Genomic DNA, 23,137 nt, shown 5'->3' with positions numbered 1-23,137 from the left:
CAGAACTTATATTCGAGTTGTTTCCATTTGATCGCGTTTCATTAATAAAAGTCGTTGTGCACCGTACATCGCAGTGCGTAGCCAACGCAGCACCGTTCGGTTCCGTCGTGCATGATGAGCTTCTCTGATAAACATCCACCAAGTCATCAATTTTTTCTTAGATGCTTGAAGAAAGACGAGTGAAGAAGAAACCCTGATTTATTCTACGCAAACTACCTTTAGTGAAAAGCTTTTTTCACGCCAAAGAAGATGAGTTTCTTTGGCTCAATCTTCGACGGTGCGCGGACTTCATGGAATAAACGGGACCTTAGATGGCGTGACGCTGGCTTTCTAGGAACCGAAAATTGGCGATGCGATAGCAGCGCAATGTGCAAGTGGTCAACTAACCTTGTACGGTTTTATTGTTTCAAAAAACATAAATATAACAAAGTAAAATATTTAATAATATAAAATATTAGTAATATTAATATAAATTAATGCACCGGAAATGCTGGTACAAATCTCTGAAAATTAAGACGTCAAGATTCCACCTCATGTTATATATTACTCCACCTTGAAGTACATTTTACATCAACTTTTAAAATTAAATATAATTGAAAATAATTTTTGCTTACCTTTATTCTCCATGTCGTGTGTTTGAAACCAAAATAACAATTATTCTACCCGAATGTTACATGAATTTTATGGCACTTTTCTCCAAGAATGGCGGGATGCCCGCAATGGAAGCAAAGGAAGGACAAAGACTTGAGAGTTGAGGCTGACAGCAGCCGAGGCGGGGGACGTCAGTGGCTTAGGCGTTCAGTTCGGGGAGCATCCGCTCCAGGAGAGTACCGTTGCGGCGAGCACTCTTGTGTGAGAGTCACTCAGCTCGCTCTCAGAGGTCACTCAGCTCGCTCTCAGAGGTCACTCAGCTCACAACCACTCAGCTCGCTCTCAGAGGTCAATCAGCTCACAGCCACTCAGCTCGCTCTCAGAGGTCACTCAGCTCACAGCCACTCAGCTGCTCTCAGAGGTCACTCAGCTCACAACCACTCAGCTGCTCTCAGAGGTCACTCAGCTCACAACCACTCAGCTGCTCTCAGAGGTCACTCTGCTCACAACCACTCAGCTGCTCTCAGTGGTCACACAGCTCACAACCACTCAGCTGCTCTCAGTGGTCACACAGCTCACAGCCACTCAGCTCGCTCTCAGAGGTCACTCAGCTCACAGTCAGTCACTCAGCACGCTCTCAGAGGTCACTCAGCTCACAGTCACTTAAGTCGCTCTCAGGGGGCATTCCGCCCAGAATCATTTAGAATGCCCAAAATCGCACCCAGCGGAGCTTCATATAAATTAACAAGTTCAGAGTTGAACTGAGCTAGGTACCACTAAACTCAAAATCACTCAGCTTAGATGTCACTCAGCTCGCTTTCAGAGGTCACTCAGCTCAGAATCATTCAGCACGCACTCAGAGCAGTTTCATATAAATTAACAAGTTTTAGAACTGGGCTGAGCCAAGTACCTGAAAACTAAAAATCACCCAGCTTAGAGTTCACTCAGCTCGCTCTCAGAGGTCACTCAGCTCGCCCTCTGAGGTCACTCAGCTCGCTCTCAGAGGTCACTCAGCTCGCCCTCTGAGGTCCCTCAGCTCGCTCTCAGAGGTCACTCAGCTCGCCCTCTGAGGTCAACCAGAGCACTTGTCAGCGCAGCCCAAAGGTTTACACCTGTCGGCGCTGAGGCATGCACATGGGGCACGACCACGCATGTTCACCGACCACAGCTCGCTAGGCAATCTATTGGTAACTTTAAGGCCATTCTTTGCCTTAGATTTAAGTTACAAAATTGAAAAAGGTCATATTTTGATAATTCATACAAAAATTAGCATCAAATTTGATCAGATAGACTCCACCTCCCCGTTCCCAACGGAGCCAATCCTCTCCGGGGCTGAGTGATGACGTCACCTCAGACGGAACACAACTGCTGGAATTTAACCCGGAATTTTTATTTTTATTGTCAGCTTAATTATGTAAAGCCGGTAAACGCCACAGTTTCCTTCAAATATTTATATAGCATTTCAGCATTGATAATAATATCTCTGATCTTATGTAACTTACGCCATACTGGATCAATTCTAAGCGAGCGAAAGACAGTGGGAGCGGCGACGCTGAGGCAGGGCAGGCAACCCCACGTCAGTGTGAGACTAGCAGCCTCGGTGCGCACAAGGGACTGTAGTGTGTGTGAGGGAGTAGACGGGGTGTTTTGTTTCGAGGCTGTAGCCGTCTCTTCAAATGGCTACGGGTAAGTTCATCTTATGAAGTGATCACCACTAATAAGTTATTTAAATAAATATGTCTGTGTTTTTAAAAAGCGAGTTTTGCCTGAAAATAACCGTAAAAACGTGTTTTTTATGTTTCCAATAATTATGCAAGAAAGTGAATTGCCCTCAGTAATCGCCTGTCGGGAAATAATTAATAGCATGGAAGTACCCAAGAAAGTGATTGTGAGTGATGACATCTAAGGACTTATAACGCGTTCAACGAGCCCCGGCAATCGCAAGTATATACACGCATCACAGCTCCGACTCACTCAAGTCTTGGGGCATCCGACGAAACTGAAAGTTTCTTAATTTCTCTTGCGCTGTTGAGCAAAGGATGATGCATCGGATGTCCTGAGTCCTGTTTGCCATCTGTTGCACGTCACTGCATGCTCATTACTTCTAACGACTACTTATCCCTTCTTTGTATTCTCATTAACGGGTCACCTTTCTACCGGAATCTTTTTTGTCTTTCTCATAATTAGGTGTTAAATAATCAATTTGTTCGATGTATTCATTGGCAGTATCAAAATGAAGAGGTCATCTGAAAAAGTTTCTACGTCTGGTATTTGTTTACAGAATTTCATATCAAGGATACCTCTCTACTGTGCATTGAAGTCGCTGTACAGAATGTTCAGCGCCTGGAAATTACTCATGTTACAGTACACAAAATCGATGTTAATTCTTTGCAAAATTCTTAAACAAATAATTTATTTTGATCAAACTCTAACCCGATATAACATCCCACTTTATTAGAAGTAATTTTATTGTCTGTTTCAATAAAACCATCATTTTAGTAGTCTGAGTGAGTAATCAGCAGTTCATCTATTCCCCCACTAACTACTATACATTAACAAAAATAGGTTAGCGGTCAATTCATTAGTCTTCTAATCCTTCAATTCTTCGCTGATTTTTAAATTGAACTGTCAGGTCCTCATAATTGCCATGGCGCATTATTAAACCAACAAATTAATTTACTTTGTATAACAACTAAATTCGCAAAACGAATTCATTAAGCTGTATGCATTTATCGAATATTATTACATTCGCTTCATCCTTGATAGATACTTCTAAGCCACCCCATGATTCTTGAATACAGAGCAGCAGTGTCGGGGTTGATCATTGGTGATCTCAAACCAAAATCTACAAAGGATTAATAATTCGTTAAAATAAACGATTGATCAGATTATAATAAATTTCAAACATGCATTGCAGCGAAAAGTTTCATTTTGTTATTTTGCGCAGGAAGATTTGCGAACATGTTCAGCAAAACCCCAGATTTTCAGCAAAACCCAAGAATCAATGGATTGAATTTTGAAGTAGAGCCACCTGCTTCGTTGTGGGGAAAAGGGGGGGGGGGTTTGGCAAGCCAGGCCAGCTTTTTTACTTTAAAAGTCGTAAATTCCATCCGTAATTTGAACTTGTTGCGTAACTCATTGAGTGTCCGTTGCACGGGACATTTTTTCAGATTGGCAAGATTGATTTTTCCCAAATTTAAATATTTTTCAGTTATTTAAAATCCTTTCGCATAACCTCAAGCTAGAATTAAAAAAAACATATTGTGTGCAAACTATTTAGGACACATTCCAATGTAAACTTCAACTATCTATTATGCTTTCAATAAAAATAACGCAAACGTGGTTATCGATAAAATAGTATAAGCGTAGTTCTTTTATTAATGTAAATAAATCTCCAAAATAAGATTAATTTTTATATTTTAGTGGAACGGTCCAACGTATTTTCCATTTAACAATTTTTAATGGTAAATTATACATATATGCGTAACAAATCGGTAAAGAATGCATGCAATGAGCGTGTACATAGCGTGGGCGACCGCATGAAGGGCGCCTAAATAGCAAGGGCAGCTTCTCGGCCCCGCTTAGGAAGGCCTTGTGAAGACACCTACACCGCGGCCCACACGCGCATCTGGGGCGGCCAAATACTCTCCAACTATCACTTTTATTAGAGCGATGTTGGCCTCGTTTCTATTAATGGGTATTAGTAGGTTAATTTCATATCAGTGGGGATTAAGTTTTTCTGTTCCAAATCTCTAAGATCCCTTATCCTTTATCAGTAATTCAACATATAAATTTTTAAACTTAAATTTCACATTTTTTGCGTTTATAGGTACTGATCGATTTTACTTGTTCATCATTTGCACTCATAGATGTTTTCACTCCCCAAATGCAGCTTGGTGGCTTCAAAAGTCTGTTTAAAACGATTTATCTTCACGTGATTCAGTACCGCACGCAGAGCTGGTTACGTAATTCAGTGGGTGCCCATTGCACCTTTTTTTCACCATAAAAACAATAAATATCGAAAAAGTTATGATTGGATAAATGAACTTGATTAATGCATTCCATTACATATAATCTTTCAAAGCAATGGTTAAACAGACACCACAATGGCGTATATACTAAATTATGGACTGCATTTAGGAAATAGATTCACGTGCTTCTATATAATATACCTGATCACTCAGCGTCCTATGGGATGCATGATTCAACGGCAAAACTTTCCAGGGGAAGCCCAGGCATTCAAACTTAATTTTGTTGTGAACATCTATCCAACAAAACGAAGTAGAACGACAGAGGGGTTAATTATCAACAATATCTTTTTATTTAGATATTTAGGTTGCATATTAAAGACATACAAGGATAGCCACCGATAGCCTTTACTAGAAGTGAACTCTTGCTGCAGAGGCAGGGAAATGTCATGTAGGCTGAATATGGTGCGTGGCATTAACTGCATACTATGCTGCACCGGCTGTGCTACTAGACCTTCGTTGCACTTTGTTCTTCGAAGCGAAAAACGAAAATTCAAGAGCGTCTTGTAAATTTCACTCATAATAGACCGTTTGCTCGCACACTCATCGTGAAATAATTTTTGAAGAACGCGAGTTGTGTGCATCAAGCATGTAAGTGAACGCATATAGTTCGTTACAATATCATACATAATCTTAAAATCTAGTATTTTAGTTGGATATGAGCTGCGTAGATCATAAATTGATATCTTGAGCTAATCACCTGCTGGTGATATTAAAGGTGAAATCTTTCGTATTCCTTTCAAATCCTTATTATATCAATTATTTCAAGAATATTTCGAGCATAGAAAACGCTATAAAGCGTGCAGTTGGCAAATTTCTTGGTAATGAACTTGAATTTCTCTGTAAGAAGGCACTTTTATACGGCGCATGAAGTGCAGGGAAGCTTCCTAGTAACGTAGGAGTTCCCAGGAGCTACAGTGACAGCGAAAGTTCTCTATAGCGACGACCCGCAAGAAACTTCGCTGACGAAACGCGAACGCTTCTCATAATTGTTGTACGACGTCACTAGCGCTTATTGCGAGCAACGTGCCGACAATCGACGTGCGTGTTGGTGAACCGCATCGCATCGGGTGCTAATAAATTAGGCTTGCTTATGTTAAATTACTGAGATTAGGTAGTGAACCTGCATTGCCAGATGTACTGCAATTTAGAGCATAGTTTCAGAGACATGCATTCAATGTCTGCATTGAATGCATTCAATGCATTCAAATGAATGCATTGAATGAAATGCATTCAATTCATGTTGCAGACTCACAACATGAAAATATATTAAGAGTCACACTTAATCGCTTTTAAGAATTTATTTCTTGGTTATAAATTTAAACAGATGGTTGGTTTTCCCCAGTATGTCTATATATTCAGTCTTGTCATCTTGTCAACGCAAGTAACGGTGACGTCAGACGCTCCTAACCTTGCTCCACCCCGCGCCCCCTCGCCACTTTCACGCCGCGCTAGCAGCTCCCGGTGCCCTGCACAGTGTGCATGCACTTCGGCAACCCCGCCTGTCAGAATCTCAGAGTTTATAAATTATCCCAACGTTATTCATGAAATATTTGTTAATTAAATGTAAGAATTTATTTCTCCAACGGATGCTAATAGGTGGTGCTATTAAGACCTCATTAAGTGCAAAACTCATAACAATTAAAATGAATTAAGGGATCAAAAATACAATTTACAAATGGGCACCTGGGTTATAAATAGTAAATTGGAACTTTGTAATCATGTTTTAAAAACAAGAATCATCGGAAGATTAGTATGCGTGCAGCGTTGAAGCTCAAGTTATTGAAGCTAACACAACTGACGTAACATTGCTAGTATATTAACTGGTCTCCTTGTTTGGCCCGTGTGGCTCAACGTAGTGTGGAAATTTGTGAGCTCTGAGTAATGAAGTGTAGCAATTTATAGATGGAACTTGTGCCTTGTTCACTTTTAAATAAGTTACTAATGTCCAGATTCCATAGAATATATGTGTGTTTTTGCGCCATGCAGTACTTTATACTATTGTTGAAAGTATCTACGCATAAAATACAATAACTCTACAGGTTCCGACGTATTATTAAACAGAGGCGGTGGCTGAAATCATTTTTTTTGGGCCATCCCGAGTAAATCGGAATTCTAAATTGATGTGTTTTTTTTTGAAAATTTCTTTGAATATTCCTCCTTATTAAATAATTAAATTATTACCAGCGAAGACAAGTAAAAACAAAATAACTCAGACCTGAAGCTGAAGTTCAACAGTCGACAGTCATTGATGATCTAATTATCAAATTAGCTGACAGTTGAAAATAAGTTACCCAACCTACGATCCACGTAATACTTACTCGCGTAGGAATAACTTGTGTGGGAATTATTCGTGTAGCAATTACTTGCGTAGGAATTACTTTTGTAGAAATTACCTGCGTAGGAATTACTCTTGTAGGAATTACCTGCGTAGGAGTTACTTCAGTGGTATTTGGCATTGCAGCTCAAGCAGTGCGGTATCGATGCCTGCTGGTGTTGAAGATCACTCACACTTCAGCAACGTGTTCACCTTGAAACTTCATGCGAGGCAGGAAAGATGGCAACGTTCATTGCTGCAGTTATAATCTTCATCGCTGCTTTACTTCAATTCAATTGTACAACAATGCGTGCAGGATTGGCGAAGACAGTTAGTGAAACACGTCGTGACTTCACCCAATGCAATATGATTTAGTGTATATTCATTACGTTTCAATCGTTTCTCCATGCCTGTTATTGAGAGGTTCTTATCAAAATAGCACGGTGCACTGTCGAAAAGTTGTATTATTGCATAGTGAAAAACCTGCATTGTTTTGGATAAAAAATAACAGTGACAGTTTCTATGACGTTGAGTTTCCGCTCTGAGAATTTCTTCGAATTCTTGCTCGAGGAGGTCGTTTTGGACAACAGGAAATGTTAAGGGCGAGCAGAAATTTTGATCGAATGGCTTAGTCTGTATTTATAACGCTACTTGTACTGAGCCACTTCGTGTACTTAGGCCGCTCCGCGTACTCAAGCCGCTACGTATACTTAGGCTGCCACGTGCATATAGAGAGCTACTTTTACTGAGGCGGCTATACCTGTACTTAGGCTGCTACGTGTACTCAAGCCGCTACGTGTACTTAGGCCGCTTCCTGTACTTAGGCCGCTACTTGTACTCAAGCCGCTACGTTTACTTAGGCCACTAAGTGTATATAGAGTGCTACTTGTGCTTCGTCGGCTACGTGTACTTATGCCACTACGTGTACTTAGGCCGCTACGTGTACTCAAGCCACTACTTGTACTTGAGGCGGCTATACCTGTACTTAGGCCGCTACGTGTTCACAGAACGCTACGTGTACTAGCGTGTTCTGATAGTAGGGTCCCAAAACAACGCTGGTGTGTACAGTCACAGCAAATGTCACTTGACAATCGTTGCGCAAGGACGTCGTTGTCTTTGTATCGCCGCGTTGGCTAGCGGGCATGCCGAGACTAATGCTCGCACCGACCACTGTTATTAGAGTGAAGTAATTGCCATATTCCTGGGGCTTGACTGCTCACTCTCATTGCGCTCTAATTTCAAAGATGCTTCTGGTAGTCATTAGTTCCTTATTCGGTGACGTGCTCTGTAACAGTGCTTAGATAACAAGCTTGTAGTTATGAAATAGAGGCAGTAAGAGTATATCAGAGAGAGAAGAAATAACATCTTAATAGGTATCACATTTCGTTAGTATTTACAATTCATGCCATCTTCATTTATAAGTCGACATTGCTCCGAATATGTATAGTGGAAATTATATTTCCATCAAAATTAAAACCACTTAAACCAGTTCCAAAAAAAAAATGTTTTGGAAAAATAATGGGTTGAATAATGGGAAATTATTTGCTCACATCTATTTAATAGTTTTGGATTTCAGACAACAGTAAACATGCGGTTTTGGTGCTTGTTATTGAATGTACTATACGCCATCGCAAACGAGGAAGGCTAATTTTTATCTTCATTATTTTTTGCACTAACAGATACACAAAAAGTATTTCACAATATTATTAATTAAATCTTCTTTCCTGCATTGATCTCATCGCCATTCATTATGACCGTTCATTGTGACTCAACTTGGAGTTGTTCATCAAATCGTCAATTCCTCATGGATTGTCATCAAATCATTAAATCATTAGCCCTTAGCCCCTCAGTCATGGATGATATCTCCTGATATTCGTCTTTCGCTAATTATCACCATTCATTTGGAAGGAAATTTCCCAACTCTAGTTGCATTCTGGTGAACAATGCCTTCGTTTGCGACGATGATGAGGGAGTTTGCTTGACCACCGAGACTGGAGGACATCTCTGTCAAAACTAACATCTCTCTCTGAGACTGGAGGACATCTCTGTCAAAACTAACATCTCTCTCTCTGAGACTGGAGGACATCTCTGTCAAAACCAACATCTCTCTCTCTCTGAGACTGGAAGACATCTCTGCCAAAACTAACATCTCTCTCTCTGAGACTGGAGGACATCTCTGTCAAAACTAACATCTCTCTCTCTGAGACTGGAGGACATCTCTGTCAAAACTAACATCTCTCTCTCTGAGACTGGAGGATATCTTTGTCAAAATTAACATCTCTCTCTGAGACTGGAAGACTTCTCTGTCAAAACTAGCATCTCTCTCTCTCTCTCTCTGAGACTGAAGGGCATTTCTGTCAAAACCAACATCTCTCTCTATCTGTGACTGGAGGACATCTCTGTCAAAACTAACATCTCTCTATCTGAGACTGCAGGACATCTATGACAGAACTAACATCTCTCTCTGAGACTGGAGGACATCTCTGTCAAAACTAACATCTCTCTATCTGAGACTGCAGGACATCTATGACAGAACTAACATCTCTCTCTGAGACTGGAGGACATCTCTGTCAAAACCGTCCACTCCGTCTCTGACAGCTGCAGGCCCAGAAGCCTTGACACGGTCGTGGTGGTGTCAGCGGCGCCTCGCGTGCGATTCTCATGGATTGCCGGGAAATGCGTGCGACCCAAAGCACGGGTCGCAGCCAGCAATATGAAGAGGTCACGACTCAACAAGTCTTGACCCTATGGCAATTTGTTCCTATGGCCTTAGTGTCGCATGCTTAACGCGGTATACAGTCTTTCACAGTGCTAAGGCCCTGATTATCTATGAAGCTTCCATTGTTAAACTGTTATTTATTCAAACAAGCGTTAGTTCTAATGTTGATTTTTGCTAGGAAGCCGGGTTTTTTGTGAAGGGTAAGATTTCAGACTTCAGGATTTTTAACGGTTGTTACTGTAGATTTAAATTAGAATGAATCCTGCATGATTCAGCTCTCTTCCCCCCGTCGCCGTGAAACTGATTCAATTCAGCTCGATGAATTGACCGCTGCTTCTCATGAAGCATAGCCGGTAGCTGAGCGAAGTGAAACCTGACCGGCCCTGAGAACGAAAGTCTGCTATCAGAAGCCACTGTATTTCGGCGCAGTATTTCGGGGACTGTATGATTGCTGACGCATATGACGAGTATTAAAGCTCTTGCTTTCACTCTGAGCTCCAAACCAGTTCATCATGAAAGATTACTTTGCAATTCGTTGTAATTCTAAACTATATGCTAAACGTAGAAATAAGGGGAAAATCAATAGCTTTCTCTTCAATTGTATAAAAAAACTTACAGAGCTAATTTAGCGTAAGTTATTTCACATTTTATGCATAAATTTGTGCAAATAATTCCTATATTGTATGATGAGGATTGATGATTTAACTCAGCTCTCCAGGCAATAAATCTGTGAGCTTTCTTACTGTATGTTTTAACTACCACACGCTTATGACTTTGCTCCTGTTAATATCTGCCCTTGAAAATCCATATATTCTCTTTGTCCTTCCTGCTTTCGTCGTCACGAGGTCCATCAACCTGCTAGATCGTTGATCGTGACGGCAAGTCAAGAAATTCCTGCCTGACTGGAAATCAGTCAGCATCCGTGAGGAAATTCCGTGACCGGAAGCTTAGAGTTCGATACCACAGTCTCCGCAAGGCGGTTAACATTTGTCGTTTAGTTCTCCTCCATCTGTTGTGCTCAGCCGTTCTACACAAATGAATTGTCAGCGCGAGTGTTCTTGCAATTGTTTACTTATGCAATATGAATTATTGTGTCACAGCAAAATAAGAGGATGTTTAGCTAACAGAATACGAGTCGTTATCGAAGATTCCTGACGTTATTGGTCCGACATGGAAGATATCTCTGCGAGATAACGTGCGGCAATTGATATACTATACGCAATTTCCGGAATAGATACTGCACCCCAATATCCGGACTTGAAGTCATATACTGTACGGCTATATAAGGACTTGGAATTAGGCTACGGCAACATCCGAACAATTGCACATAATTTTCTGGCGCGGCAGTAGCGAGCGATGGCTCCAGCAACAAAGCTGTGCATCGTTGTTGCACTGCCCAAAATTCTGCCCACAACTGAACACGATATGCGGCACGGAGTTTTCTGCTTCACCCATCACATAAATCAGACGGGTACAAAATAATGCAATTGTTTCATAGGGTATGGTCGATCTTGCAGAGGTTTCTGTGTGAAACGAAAAAAAGTTGTCTTCTTCACTGCAAAGCCGAAAAGATGTATATACATATAATTCTCAAAACTAAAACTCCAACCAATGTTGTTTCACATATTATTTTCATTCTTACTTTATCATAAACAAAGCTTGAAGACGAGATGCAGTATTTTCACGTCTGCGATGACATGAACTAGAGCAAACGATCAGGCAGATCTGACTCAGCGCGTACGGGAAGCGATGTACATAATGTGTGAGATCTTCGGCGAGTAGAGCGCACATGTGAGCAGTTTGGGTCGAGGAACTCATGATGCTGGATTTGTAAAGATCCGCATGGCTGCCCGAGCGTGACTCGAGCCATGTTTCCGTTTAGTTAAGCACGTGGTGATGAGTTCAGTGCATTCCTGAGTGGACAGAAGCTGCAAACCTGCGAGCATCCGTCTTGCATCATGCAGAATTACGCTTTGTATCTGCCCGACAGCCTTGACGTTTTTCCTAAGAACAAAACTTGTTAAATGCGCGGTCATGCTTGAAGTTCAAATGCGTATATAAAATTTAGAGCTTCTTAATTGTCAATTGACTCGACTTGCTTGAATAACTTTGTGCGAGCTGGTTTTTACCATTTCAAATTTACTGCACAAAATTGCTTGCAGAGATTCGGGAATGGTTTTCTACACATAGGTTGATATTGGTACTGTGATCTAATTCGACCTTAACTTTAGTTTCTCCGCAAAAATCCCAGAGTACTGCAATTGAACTTCAACTTTATATTATCGGCTTACAAAACACTTCAATTCAATTAACGCGCACTTAAGACTTTTGTGTTTGCTCATGCGGTGCTTGCTTGTTCAGTACGCGCCTAACGCGGCCGTTAACGCGCGCTGCCGGGAGGTTCTTTGACCTCCGGCAGTGAGCCGAGAGGAAGTGTGGACGAGCGTGAGCTGGTGCATCGGGTGCTCTGGCGGCTTAGGTAAATTCACATTGCAGCTCAAGAACTATTCACATTACAGCTCAAGAACCCTTCACATTACATTGATCATTATTGCCATTTAAATTGCAGCTCAATTTCAGTCCACATTGCGGCTCATGTATAATTCTCGTTGCTCTTTAGGCTTCATACTCCCCAAGTCTGAAGTTACCGGAAGCTTCAACTGTTCAATAACCGGACCAGTCACTACGTGCTCGTCTCCTGAGAATGATGAGTTATAGGTTACTTAGCATGCTCACTGCTTATAAAAGTTCAAACACTTAGCATTGAATATGTTTATTGCTCGCTTCCTTGAAGTGTGCTCCGAATCTTTCTCAATATATTTCTGCATTCGCTTATCTAAATCCCCATGTTCCGAGCTCTCTGTTCTGTTCCGTTTGCCATCGAAAGCAATAATAAGCCTCAATTTAATAAAATGTTGAGGCTCATAGTACCGCTCACTGCAATGCACATCGTAGCTGTAGTGACAGGACCAGAAGAAGTCAGTGCTCCGGGATTCTCAGCGCCTGATAGCAGAGATTCAACGGAAGTGGTTGCAGCGGTCGAGGCAAAGAAAGCTATAAGCCTTTGAGCTCTTTTCTCGCGAGGTCTCACGCCGCTGCGGCTCACAAGGCCTGGCGCGACCGAACCGAAATTCACACGTCAATGCATCGACGTCCTGACGCCTCCTCCTGGTCCGGGCGATGACCTTGCACTGCGAACCCAAAAGTCTTGATTCACTATCGTAATTATTATTATTTTTTAAATAAATGTCATTAATAAATTTAATGTAATTTTATTGGTTCAGAAAGGTTGTCATTACACGATACCTAGAACAATATCCAGACTTTTTTTAAGAACAATTGACCGATCGAAATTTCACCAGCCAATCGGCATTTAGGATGTAAGTGTAGCTTCCGTTCACAGACGAGAAGCATGGCTCTTTTAACCTTCCACCGATCCAAGAAGTTTAGAAGCGCATTCCATTATTCGAGATCCACTAGGCTTCCGAACTGTTTGACGATTGAGGAGATCAACTCGCTGGCATAACAGCTTAAAAATTTTTGCTAGGCGACATCTTCCCATCAACGCGGAAATATTGATCACGACTCGTAATTTTAGCGGGTCAACTTTTTCACTGCGCGCCGGTAATTTTTTCTGAAGGATGAACAGCCATGTATCTCGAATGCGTTACTCAGGACCTTGCTGGCACAGGTCGCAACCGAGCCACTGTGGGCCCGAAAAGTCATGTTCTGCTCAGCATTTATCCTTCGCAAAGACTCAGGATTAAGCCTGGGCGTTGTGATTTCGGTTTTAATTTGCTGCGTCATGATTACTGCAGGTGCTGGGAAGAAGGCAAGATTTTTCGTTCAAGTTTGCACTTGGACGGACGACACGCCAATTCCAGGCACAACATTTCTCAAGCTTTTTTTATGTGGGACTTGAATGTCGTTCAAGATTGCAGAGGACAACATGCCCGGAAGTACATAACGGCGAATTTTCAACTCAATATGTTCATTAGTAATGAAATATCAATATTAAATGCTTGCACCAAAAAATTCACGTGCGTAGTGAGGGGAGCCACTACCTCAATAGAACAACCAACTATAACTTCATCATTAAAATTGCATGAATGCGTGGCAGCGTCTGAAAAATCATCTTATCTATGACATTCTACTTTATTGCGACTATTATTCTAGTGTCTGTCTCTGTTTCCTGTGTAAATAAGGATTCTTTGATCGATCTCTGCAGGGGGAAAAGAGGTGCACGCATGACTAATCAATTTCATTGCGTAATCCTATTTTTGTCCGTTTTCTTTGCATGTTTTGGCTGGGTCGTTGCAGACACCTGTTTTTCCTGCCTAATATATGAGTGTTGTCAGTGTAGATCAGTTTTATGCGCGGTCTCGGTTTTTTTGCAACGAGGACTCCGTAGCTTCCTGGTGCCTTAGCGGCCCTTCACGTCTCTTATGCTTCCTGATGTTTGTTTGTGTAGGCGGACGAATTCTTTTACTGAATAAAATCCTAATCTGACAAGAATCAGTAAATCCAATCAAGTGTTTCAAAACTTATCAAGAACACAGCCACAACAGCTTGAGGGAACAAGCATTCACGGATGGAAGATGGAGTGATGTCAAGAAAGAAATTTGTGCTTTGTAAAAAATCTTTGAGTTTTTTGAGTAGAAGTAAATAAATTTGACACTCAAAGATCCTAAAAATCAAACTCTTTCATGTTTATGCTTATAAAATTAAGGATTGAGGATAATTCGTAAGATGATCGCTAGAAAATTTACTTTCTGTGTTATCTAGGCAGTGCGGCAAATCCAGTACACAATTAGTAATGATATGATCACTCTAAAATACAACCGCTCGAAGTTGTATGATTTATAAACTTTTGCCTTTGCCATGAAGAAATTTGAAAATATTGATATTTGACGTTATAGACAATAGAATTTTACACGCCAATTGAGATCATGAGATTTCTTACTTGACTGCGATCAGTGATACTGCATCTGTTTCAATGAGTGCTGAATACTGCTTGTAAATGAAATGACTTTAGTTTCAACTAGCTGCTTTTTCATATTTTGTTTGTTATTTTGTGCAATTAAATTAATTTGTGAGCATTAAATGTATTTTTATGTCAGATTGTTTCTGAGATTTTTTCTTGTAAAAATTAAACGTATTCATGTTCATGCATATAATATGTTTATTTGTTAACTAATTCTATTAATTTCCCTCTGCAGCCAAGATGAAGCCACCTCTGCCGCTTGGCTTCCTCTTCTGGCTGTCACTAGTCTCAGTGGTGAGTACCGCCAGCTTTTGCTACAAATTCCAGAAAACTGTAGATCCTGAGGTGTCTTGATCATTACAGGATGAAGAGCAGCTAGTTCATCAATGATTCATGTCGACCTTCTATCAAAAATTACCATACTATTCGTATCAATTCGCACAAGAACCTCCTTGTTCAATTAGCATAAATTTGGAGGAAATCCTCTTATTCCCCATCCGCCTGTCTCATAATTCCATAAATTGTAATTCAAATCTCTTCTTCTTTGACCGTATTTTAAGTAATTTTTTAAACTCACGGTCGTCCAGTCCGGTATATACCGTATATTAAAAAAATATTATTATAAATGATATATTTATGATTTATATTAAATATAAATCACCGTATATTAAATATTGGTGTTAACTATTGGTCATTTGTAAAGTCCGGTCCAGTTGATTCCGACAAAATGTAGAAGGTTTAGTAGGAATTGTGAATCTTGGGAACGGATCTTTTTTTCCTGGCACTTTGCGAGGGATCAGAGGATGAGTGTCCGGCGATATCTCGGTGCACCGGTTCTGGTCGAACCGTGGGAACCCGTCGCTCAGAATTAATTTACCCGGCGAGAAAAAAACTAAATTGCTCCCAGCGAGACCTGCATCGCGGGATAGTAATGCAGGAGAGTTGCTTAGAACTGCTGGAGGCGTGAAACTATCCTTAACTTCATCAAACTCTAGGTTCATTTTAATTACTTCATTAAGAGTAAATATAGATTTGCAAAATCCTGGATCATATTCAAGTGCTTCATTCATAATGCTTGTATTTTTAAAAAGTTCATTAATACTGCTTCGAACTTAATCAAGACCAAGTATCCAATGAGGGCAATTGCCGAACTTCGAATTGCCGAACGAACTACTTGATGAATTTTCTAGCTGTTTATGAAAATGGATATCTCGTAAGAAAAACATCTTCTTAGTGTCTACACCAATAACGAAATGTCATGTGAATGAGATAGCCTACACGTCTTTGTCTAGCTAAAATGAATGACTTATGCGTGGTTTATCTCCATTCATTATGAGAGGTGAGGCCCAGTGCTGCACCTCTTCTTTTGACCAGCGAACCACGCGACCACTTTCACCAAGACGGGTTAGCCTCACTAGGAGTGAACTTTTTCTTCATTGCTGGATAATCACGTGCAATGATAATTGAGTGACAAATAATGTATTCGGTAATACCGCAATTTATTCATATTTTGTTGCCGTACAATCTTCTCGTATATTTCCGGCTGAACTGATACAAATTGAAATGGGAGTTGATATTTAAACAAAGTTGACATTGCAGTCTAAGTCTCACCACAATATAAATATTTCAATATTTCTCACTGCCAATTTAAAATTTTTCCAGTGACGAAAGGAAAAAAAAAAAGGAAATTTTTCATCATGAAGTTCATGGATATAGAGGCGATCTGTCACCACACCCGAATTTCTCAATGCGAATGCTGTCAACATGCGAGGTTATATTGATTGTTTTGAAGCGCATGCAACCTTTCACATTGCGTCATGCGAGTGCAAGTCTCACTTTGCGTCTGTAAAGCCAGTGTCCGCGGCCCAAAGTTTGCTAGGAGACGGATGGCTGCTGTGCTCAGCAATGTTCCCACAGCCTCTGCAGGAATGAGCTCTTGTGCAAGAATTTTTTTTTAATTATGAGTGACTAATTTAAAACTTTTAATTTCAGTGCTTTTTCGAAACACAAGAAATGGCAGCTAGCGATGGTCAATCAGTCAATGATATCGAAAATATAATCCAATAAAAAATGGAAATAAAAATTCTCTATCAATCAAGCTAATATTTACACGGATCCTTTGTACTCAATCATTCTCAGACTAATAAAAATAATTGTTTATATAAATGTCAATAATGCCTAAGTGATCGTGCGCTACTCCTACTGTAACCTAAAAGCTCGCACAGCAGTCGTCTTCGTTCTCGTGCCCACCACGACAGTGCACGTCGCATCATCAGTGCACGTCGCATCGTCAGTGCACGTCGAATCGTCAGTGCACGTCGCATCGTCAGTGCACATCACATCATCAGTGCACGTCGCATCGACAGTGCACGTCGCATCATCAGTGCACGTCGCATCGTCAGTGCACGTCGCATCGACAGTGCACGTCGCATCATCAGTGCACGTCGCATCGACAGTGCACGTCGCATCATCAGTGCACGTCGCATCGTCAGTGCACGTCGCAGCGTCAGTGCACGTCGTATCGTCAGTGCGGGCATGCAAGTCTCATCTTTTCCACCCAAACCAGTTTCGGTGGATCGTTCAACTAGGGCCTCTAGCGTCACCGTCGCTGCTGCCTCGAGCGCTGCTACACGTAACAACGTAACGAACCCACCTCAGTTACACCATCATCATGAGTGGGCCACCCGCATCATCTTACTAAAAAGTGGGTTCGAGTTACCTAGTTCACTTCATCTTTTTGATGAGTGGGTTGAGGTTATCTACAGAAGTCATATCCTCTTTTAGAGTAGGTAGGCTAGAGCCCTCTTGTTGCCCACTTATACTAAATCGAACCCACTGAGTGATTTTACTAAGTGACTGGCCATGAGGACCTGAGTCTTGTCAAAACATTCACTTCATTCTATCTTCGATTGTAATAGTTTCATGAATTGAATAACATGTAAAAATAATCTACGCTAACGCTGAGTTGGTGTCGGACTAGGTTTATAGACGCGCCGTCGTAGGAAGCCGCTACGTAAAGCTGCTTACCTAACAAATATAGAATTCATCGTCAATGTTGACTTACGATCAAAGACCCAATTAAGACGATTCCATAAAATAATCAGACTTCTTTAAATCCTATATGAAATCGGTTTCTTATCGTGGAGATGCTCTTTCCTAAGACTCACATCATCACGGACCTCATCCATGAACATCACAAAAACAAATAACCATTTCATAGCTTAATACCATCACAAAATCAGCGCAATAATTTTCCAGTATGCGGGCTTAGGATGCCCAGGCTGGAGCAGCTCTGGCCCAGGTGGCAGGGCAGGTATGCTGCTGAGTTTAACTTCTCACTTTCTTCTCGCTCGCCGCACGGACTTTCTCTCTCGGTTTCTACTGCAGCTCGGAGGCCTGCGCCTAGAAGCTCCCTCCGCCCCTCCAGGCACGCTACTCTCGTGCCCATTATGTGACGTGGTAATATCATGTGATGTGGTACTAATGAACATGTTGCTCGTGTTACTAATGTTGCGTTACATTTCTATCTCTATGTAATATGCTGCGCATACAACAAAGCAGGACAACTGAACATGTTGCTCATGTTTACAGTTTGGTCACCGTGTATCATGTTGCATATGCTACGACGCGGGATAACTGAACATATGTTCATGTTGTTACAGTTCTATCACTGTATAACATGTTACACATGCCTCGATGCTGTATTCCTGAACGTAAAATGTTGCATGGTTAGGATGAACACTGAACTCGGATGTGCAATGTCGTAAAGATGTTTAAAGATATGACAAAAATATTCTCTAAGTTGTTAAACAGTAAGAACGCAACGTGAACATATTGCGTCATCATTGAACATTTTCATCATTGAGCCTAACCTAACCTTGCATTCGCTCTTTCCTAATAGAGCCAAAATTAATAATAATTTAAAAATTTAAATTTATCATTTCACGCCACCTTTGTTGATGTCCGTTATAAATATCGCCCATATGGTGAAAAAATAGCAAGCAAGACTCATCTACAGATGAGCTTCAGTTTGTGTCTACTCTGAGGCAATCAACTTGTGGTCAGTAAACTCTAGGTTACATTAAAAGCCTTTACCAGAAGCCTTCAGAACTAGTGCAACCTTTTCTTCGATAATATGAATATTTTGCGCGGCTGCCCGACGTTTGGCCGACGGTCGTCTGAATAAGAATATTTCATTCTATTTTATTCTATGTTCTATCTAAACTTCAATCATTCACCCACGCCTCCCACTCACCCGCGCCTCTCACTCACCAGCGCCTCTCACTCACCCGCTCCTCTCACTAACCCGCGCCTCTCACCCGACTCTCACCAATAATATAAGCCGAAATAACGATCCGGCGGTAGCTATTTACATTAAAATTTATACCGCAGTTTCTATAGGCTTTAATACAACACCCCGCGTTTATAGCCTGGCGGCTTTGGTAAGGTTTTGACGTTTAAAGCTAAGCTGGACCAGCGGCGAATCAGACCGAGCAAGCTAGAGTTGCGGTGTGAAAGATTGCTCAAGGTCAGTGAGAGTGAAGCTATGTGATATCCTCGGGCCTTCTGCGTACCAGACTATAAGTATAGGCTATTTCGCAGCAATATTTTTTGCAAATATATTATCGTATTTTCTTTCTTTGCCTTCGGGATTATGCTGGATCTTTGCTTTCGCCTGATGTTCCTTTATCATTTTCTTGAATTATTTTGAAGACATTTAATCTCATTCACTTGTTAGCAAGTAAGCCATGCATTTATTCGCGTCAGTAATATAAATGAAGTCTGCCCTGAAGATTTAAATTCATCAAGTACAGTACTGTACATTAAGCTGAACGAGTTTAATTGAAAACACATAAATTTTTTTTTATATTTTACGCATCGACATCCATATTCACATCGTATGAACTCGCATGTATACAGCGGCGCGTTATGAACACATTCTTTCATGCTCCAGTTTTTTGCTGCGTCCAGGAATTTATAGTCGTTTCCCTCTCGGCAATGGCGAGTTTGGAGGCCAGGCTTGGACATGAGTATCTAAACCGCGTTTTATATGAACGACGTCGTGCGGAAGCCCGTCCAGCAAAAATATCATTTTCAGGGATTACCGGCTACCACAATAGTCTTCCACGTTAACAGCTACCAGACTATTACTACCAGATTACCAGCTACCAGACTAGTATTACTCATCTACTCTTCAATCATCGTAAATCGGGAATAACAATCGCTTATGAATGAAATTGGACGTTCTTCTCTACTCAAGTTGGTGTAATCCAGTGACCTCTTGTTTATGTCGATATTTTACCTCTTCCAGAAGCCTTATTATATTATACTTGAGATATCTCACTGAACAACAATGTTCTTGAAACATGCTAATGACTTCACTTGGCTTTCTAGGCCCTGGCATATCAGTTTAAAGGGCGGCTTGGAGCTGCAGATGGGCAGGGCATTAACAAGTGAAATAGGTTGGCCCCATGTTACCGCTTGTGGGGCGTGGCTAGAGCACAAGGGCATGATTCATTTAGCATTATAACCTAAAGCTGTGACACTTGACCTACCCTAGCATTCTAAGCTCGTTCATTTGACCTACCCTAGCATCCTAAGCTGTGACACTTTATCCAACCTATATGCACCTTCAGCTGAGGCTCTTGACCTACGATAGCATCCAAAACTCTGACACTTGACCTAGCCTATATAGCATCCTAAGCTTGGAAACTTGATTAATTCATTTGCAACTGATATTGCTCAAATTTGGAATTGACCCATATCGATTGCGTTTCAAAGTTAAAGGAAAACGGAGACTCGTTTTTACTCACGACTATCGTCTGCTATTCTAGCTTATCCGAAGTCTTGCTTAGCGAAGCATTTAAAAAAGTTTCTACTCTAAAAAGTGCTCCTTCAATTTGTGTTTGCAAAGGGAGTGTCTTTATAAGGCTTTGGTTCTTCGTCATAGAATTTGCATGTCGGATTTCTGTGTTTGCATGGGAATCAGATGGCGCGGTCACGGTTACCGCAGGCTTTGGGTCACAGGAGCGAACAAGTTGCCCTCTGACCCATGCACCCTTTCCGTTTCGTAACTTATTTCCCAATATTGGATAACCGAACTGCAACGATGTGGGTGTGGTGCAAGACACACGTTGAATTTCCGCTCAAATAAAATTACAGTAGCAGTACTAAAAATCTTCCATTCTGAAGCCTTCAAAATGGTTGTGACAGTTGGTAGCTGTAGGTTGTAACAGCTGGTAGCTGAAGGTTGTAACAGCTGGTAGCTGTGGGTTGTAACAGCTGGTAGCTGCAGGTTGTAACAGCTGGTAGCTGCAGGTTGTAACAGCTGGTAGCTGTAGGTTGTAACAGCTGGTAGCTGTAGGTTGTAACAGCTGGTAGCTGCAGGTGATAGCTGTAGGTTGTAACAGCTGGTAGCTGTAGGTTGTAACAGCTGGTAGCTGTAGGTTGTAACGGCTGGTAGCTGTGGGTTGTAACAGCTGATTGCTGCAGGTTGTAACAGCTGGTAGCTGTGGGTTGTAACAGCTGATAGCTGTAGGTTGTAATAGCATGTAGCTGTAGGTTTTGACATTTGGTCTGCGTCAGAAATGTTTTTGAGACACGATAGGTCAAAAAGACTGGGGCACCTGACCGGCGATACTTAATCGACCGCAACGAAGGGTTGACGCACAAACTTGAATCATCCACTGGAACAAGTTGAAAGAACTCAAGAGAGATGTTATTTTAGTCAGATACTAGATACTAGTGTCGAGATTCGACCAGTCTCATTTCAGAAAATTTATGAAAATGATCTGAACAATCAACTTTGAAAGCCCATTCTAATTAGCTGATCGTCGCAGAACTTTTAATGTCAGAAGAAATTTTCGATGCTTCAGTGAATTTTCTTTTATTGAGTTTGGAAAAATGTATCCACCGTGCGCATTATTCCATAAAAGCTAGAGTGCGCTTAAAGCGCCGCTGTTGATGGATGTTGTGGCCCATAGATCCAAGGAAGAGTATGCTGGTGGAAGTTTGGCTTTGTCTTCCGCTAGTTCTGGATATTAAAATACACGAAGCAACGTTTTTCTGGTCCAGAAATTTTGCGCAGCCAGTAATCAAACAAATGAGGAATATTTAAAATGTAATTCCGAGGAGATACAATTTTCGTGGAATAGGAAATAATATATTTATAGAACATTGTGAGTATTTCATCAAGGATTGGAGTTGAGTTAATGTAGTTAAATGAAGTCTCCGCCTCGCTGGCTCAAGTGACATTTAATGTCAGGCTGGACAGGTCGTTATGTGACCCACATCACTTAAGCATCAGTCACGCTGACCGATGTCTTTAACGACTTCCTCGTGAGCGCAATTGTTCGAAACTTTTATCGCCAGCAGATTCTTTGACTGAGCAAATGGGAGCCTTGAAGTCAAACTCTCCAGTTCGCTCGCAGACCTTTGCTCTCCGAGCTTTGCTCCTTCCTTCTCTTCCTCTTCCTTCCTTTCTCCCTGCTTTCTTTTGTCGTAATTTTCCGAATGACGACATGCCGTGGGCTTACAGAATTTTACTATTACTATCAAAGAAAGTCTCTATAGTGGCTTCGTATGCTTATCCATACTGAACGATTAATTGCGTCCCCGACCTGCATAGATTGTTCAATGCAATTGTGCAATTGTTTAAATTTATAAAGAGAAACCTTATTCAGCGTTCATAATGATTTGGAGACTCGTGAGCAAAGTTCTAACGGAATTATTCGACGATATTCACAATTGTGACTAATCGATCAGTATCACGAAGTTTCATGATACCATTTAATTGAGAAATCCTTTATTCTTTCACATGGAATAGCGGATCAGAAAGCTATACAGAAGCTGGGATCGTTCAATGGACACTTCAAGACTTGGAAGAGCGCACGACCTCGCCAGGAACAATGGTCATCGTCTCAGGAGTGTCCGCAGCGCCGAGCTTTTAATAGGCAGCCTAAAAAAATCAATTCTTCTTAAGATCAATTCTTCTTAAATTTAGCATCGCAGCTTGGCAAGATCTGTTAATTCATATCTATTATTTTACCTGAATTAAAAATATTATTTGTGTTCAGTGTGGTCCCTTTCTCGTATTAAATGATTTAATAAGTAAACTGACTAATTAGAAACGTGGCCGTTGTGAGCGCGTCAGCACAAAAGCGCTCATCACCAAATATTCTTCCATGTTTGCGGCCAGCTGAAGCCTTGACATTTTCTCAACTTGAAGTAAACATTTTTTAGTTTGCTCTAGTGAACCGAATTAAAGGTTTATGACCTCCAGCTGTGCATCGCCTGCAAACAGATGTCCTATAACTCGTATTTAAATGTCAGATTCCTCATCTCTAGTTCAAGTTCTGAGTTATATTTAATCGTTAAAGAGAAAGTCCTACAGTGAGCCACTAGAGAATTTTCAACTCTCGCACTCTCTTAAATAAATATTGAAGTGGGCAACGCGTTGAGCGCGGCTGCCTAGTGAGCTTTCCCTACACTTTGGCTGC

At 41.1% G+C, this 23,137-nt stretch overlaps 1 protein-coding gene across 1 annotated transcript; it reads left to right on the top strand.

Moving 5' to 3' along the window:
- Positions 1 to 702: 702 nt before the first annotated feature.
- On the top strand, positions 703 to 17,283 carry LOC125178706 (histidine-rich protein PFHRP-II-like). Its single transcript, XM_047883097.1, has 3 exons — positions 703 to 1,208; positions 14,875 to 14,933; positions 16,823 to 17,283. The coding sequence occupies exons 1-3, from the start codon at positions 703 to 705 to the stop codon at positions 17,281 to 17,283; spliced, it is 1,026 nt and encodes a 341-aa protein (XP_047739053.1).
- The last annotated feature ends 5,854 nt before the right edge of the window (positions 17,284 to 23,137 follow it).

This window comes from Hyalella azteca, unplaced genomic scaffold (genome assembly GCF_000764305.2).
Source record: "Hyalella azteca isolate HAZT.00-mixed unplaced genomic scaffold, Hazt_2.0.2 contig12009, whole genome shotgun sequence".
Taxonomy (NCBI): Eukaryota; Metazoa; Arthropoda; class Malacostraca; order Amphipoda; family Hyalellidae; genus Hyalella; species Hyalella azteca.
Note: the sequence above shows the minus strand (reverse complement) of the source record. Positions and strands in the feature narration are given on the sequence as shown.

What these genes read in the sequence shown, in the direction of transcription:
- LOC125178706 (XM_047883097.1), top strand. Translation starts at nt 703, where the DNA reads ATGGCGGGATGCCCGCAATGGAAGCAAAGGAAGGACAAAGACTTGAGA. An exon ending in CAGAGGTCACTCAGCTCACA is followed by an intron (nt 1,209 to 14,874) that starts GTCAGTCACTCA and finishes TTCCCTCTGCAG; the next exon opens with CCAAGATGAAGCCACCTCTG. An exon ending in GGCTGTCACTAGTCTCAGTG is followed by an intron (nt 14,934 to 16,822) that starts GTGAGTACCGCC and finishes ATAATGCCTAAG; the next exon opens with TGATCGTGCGCTACTCCTAC.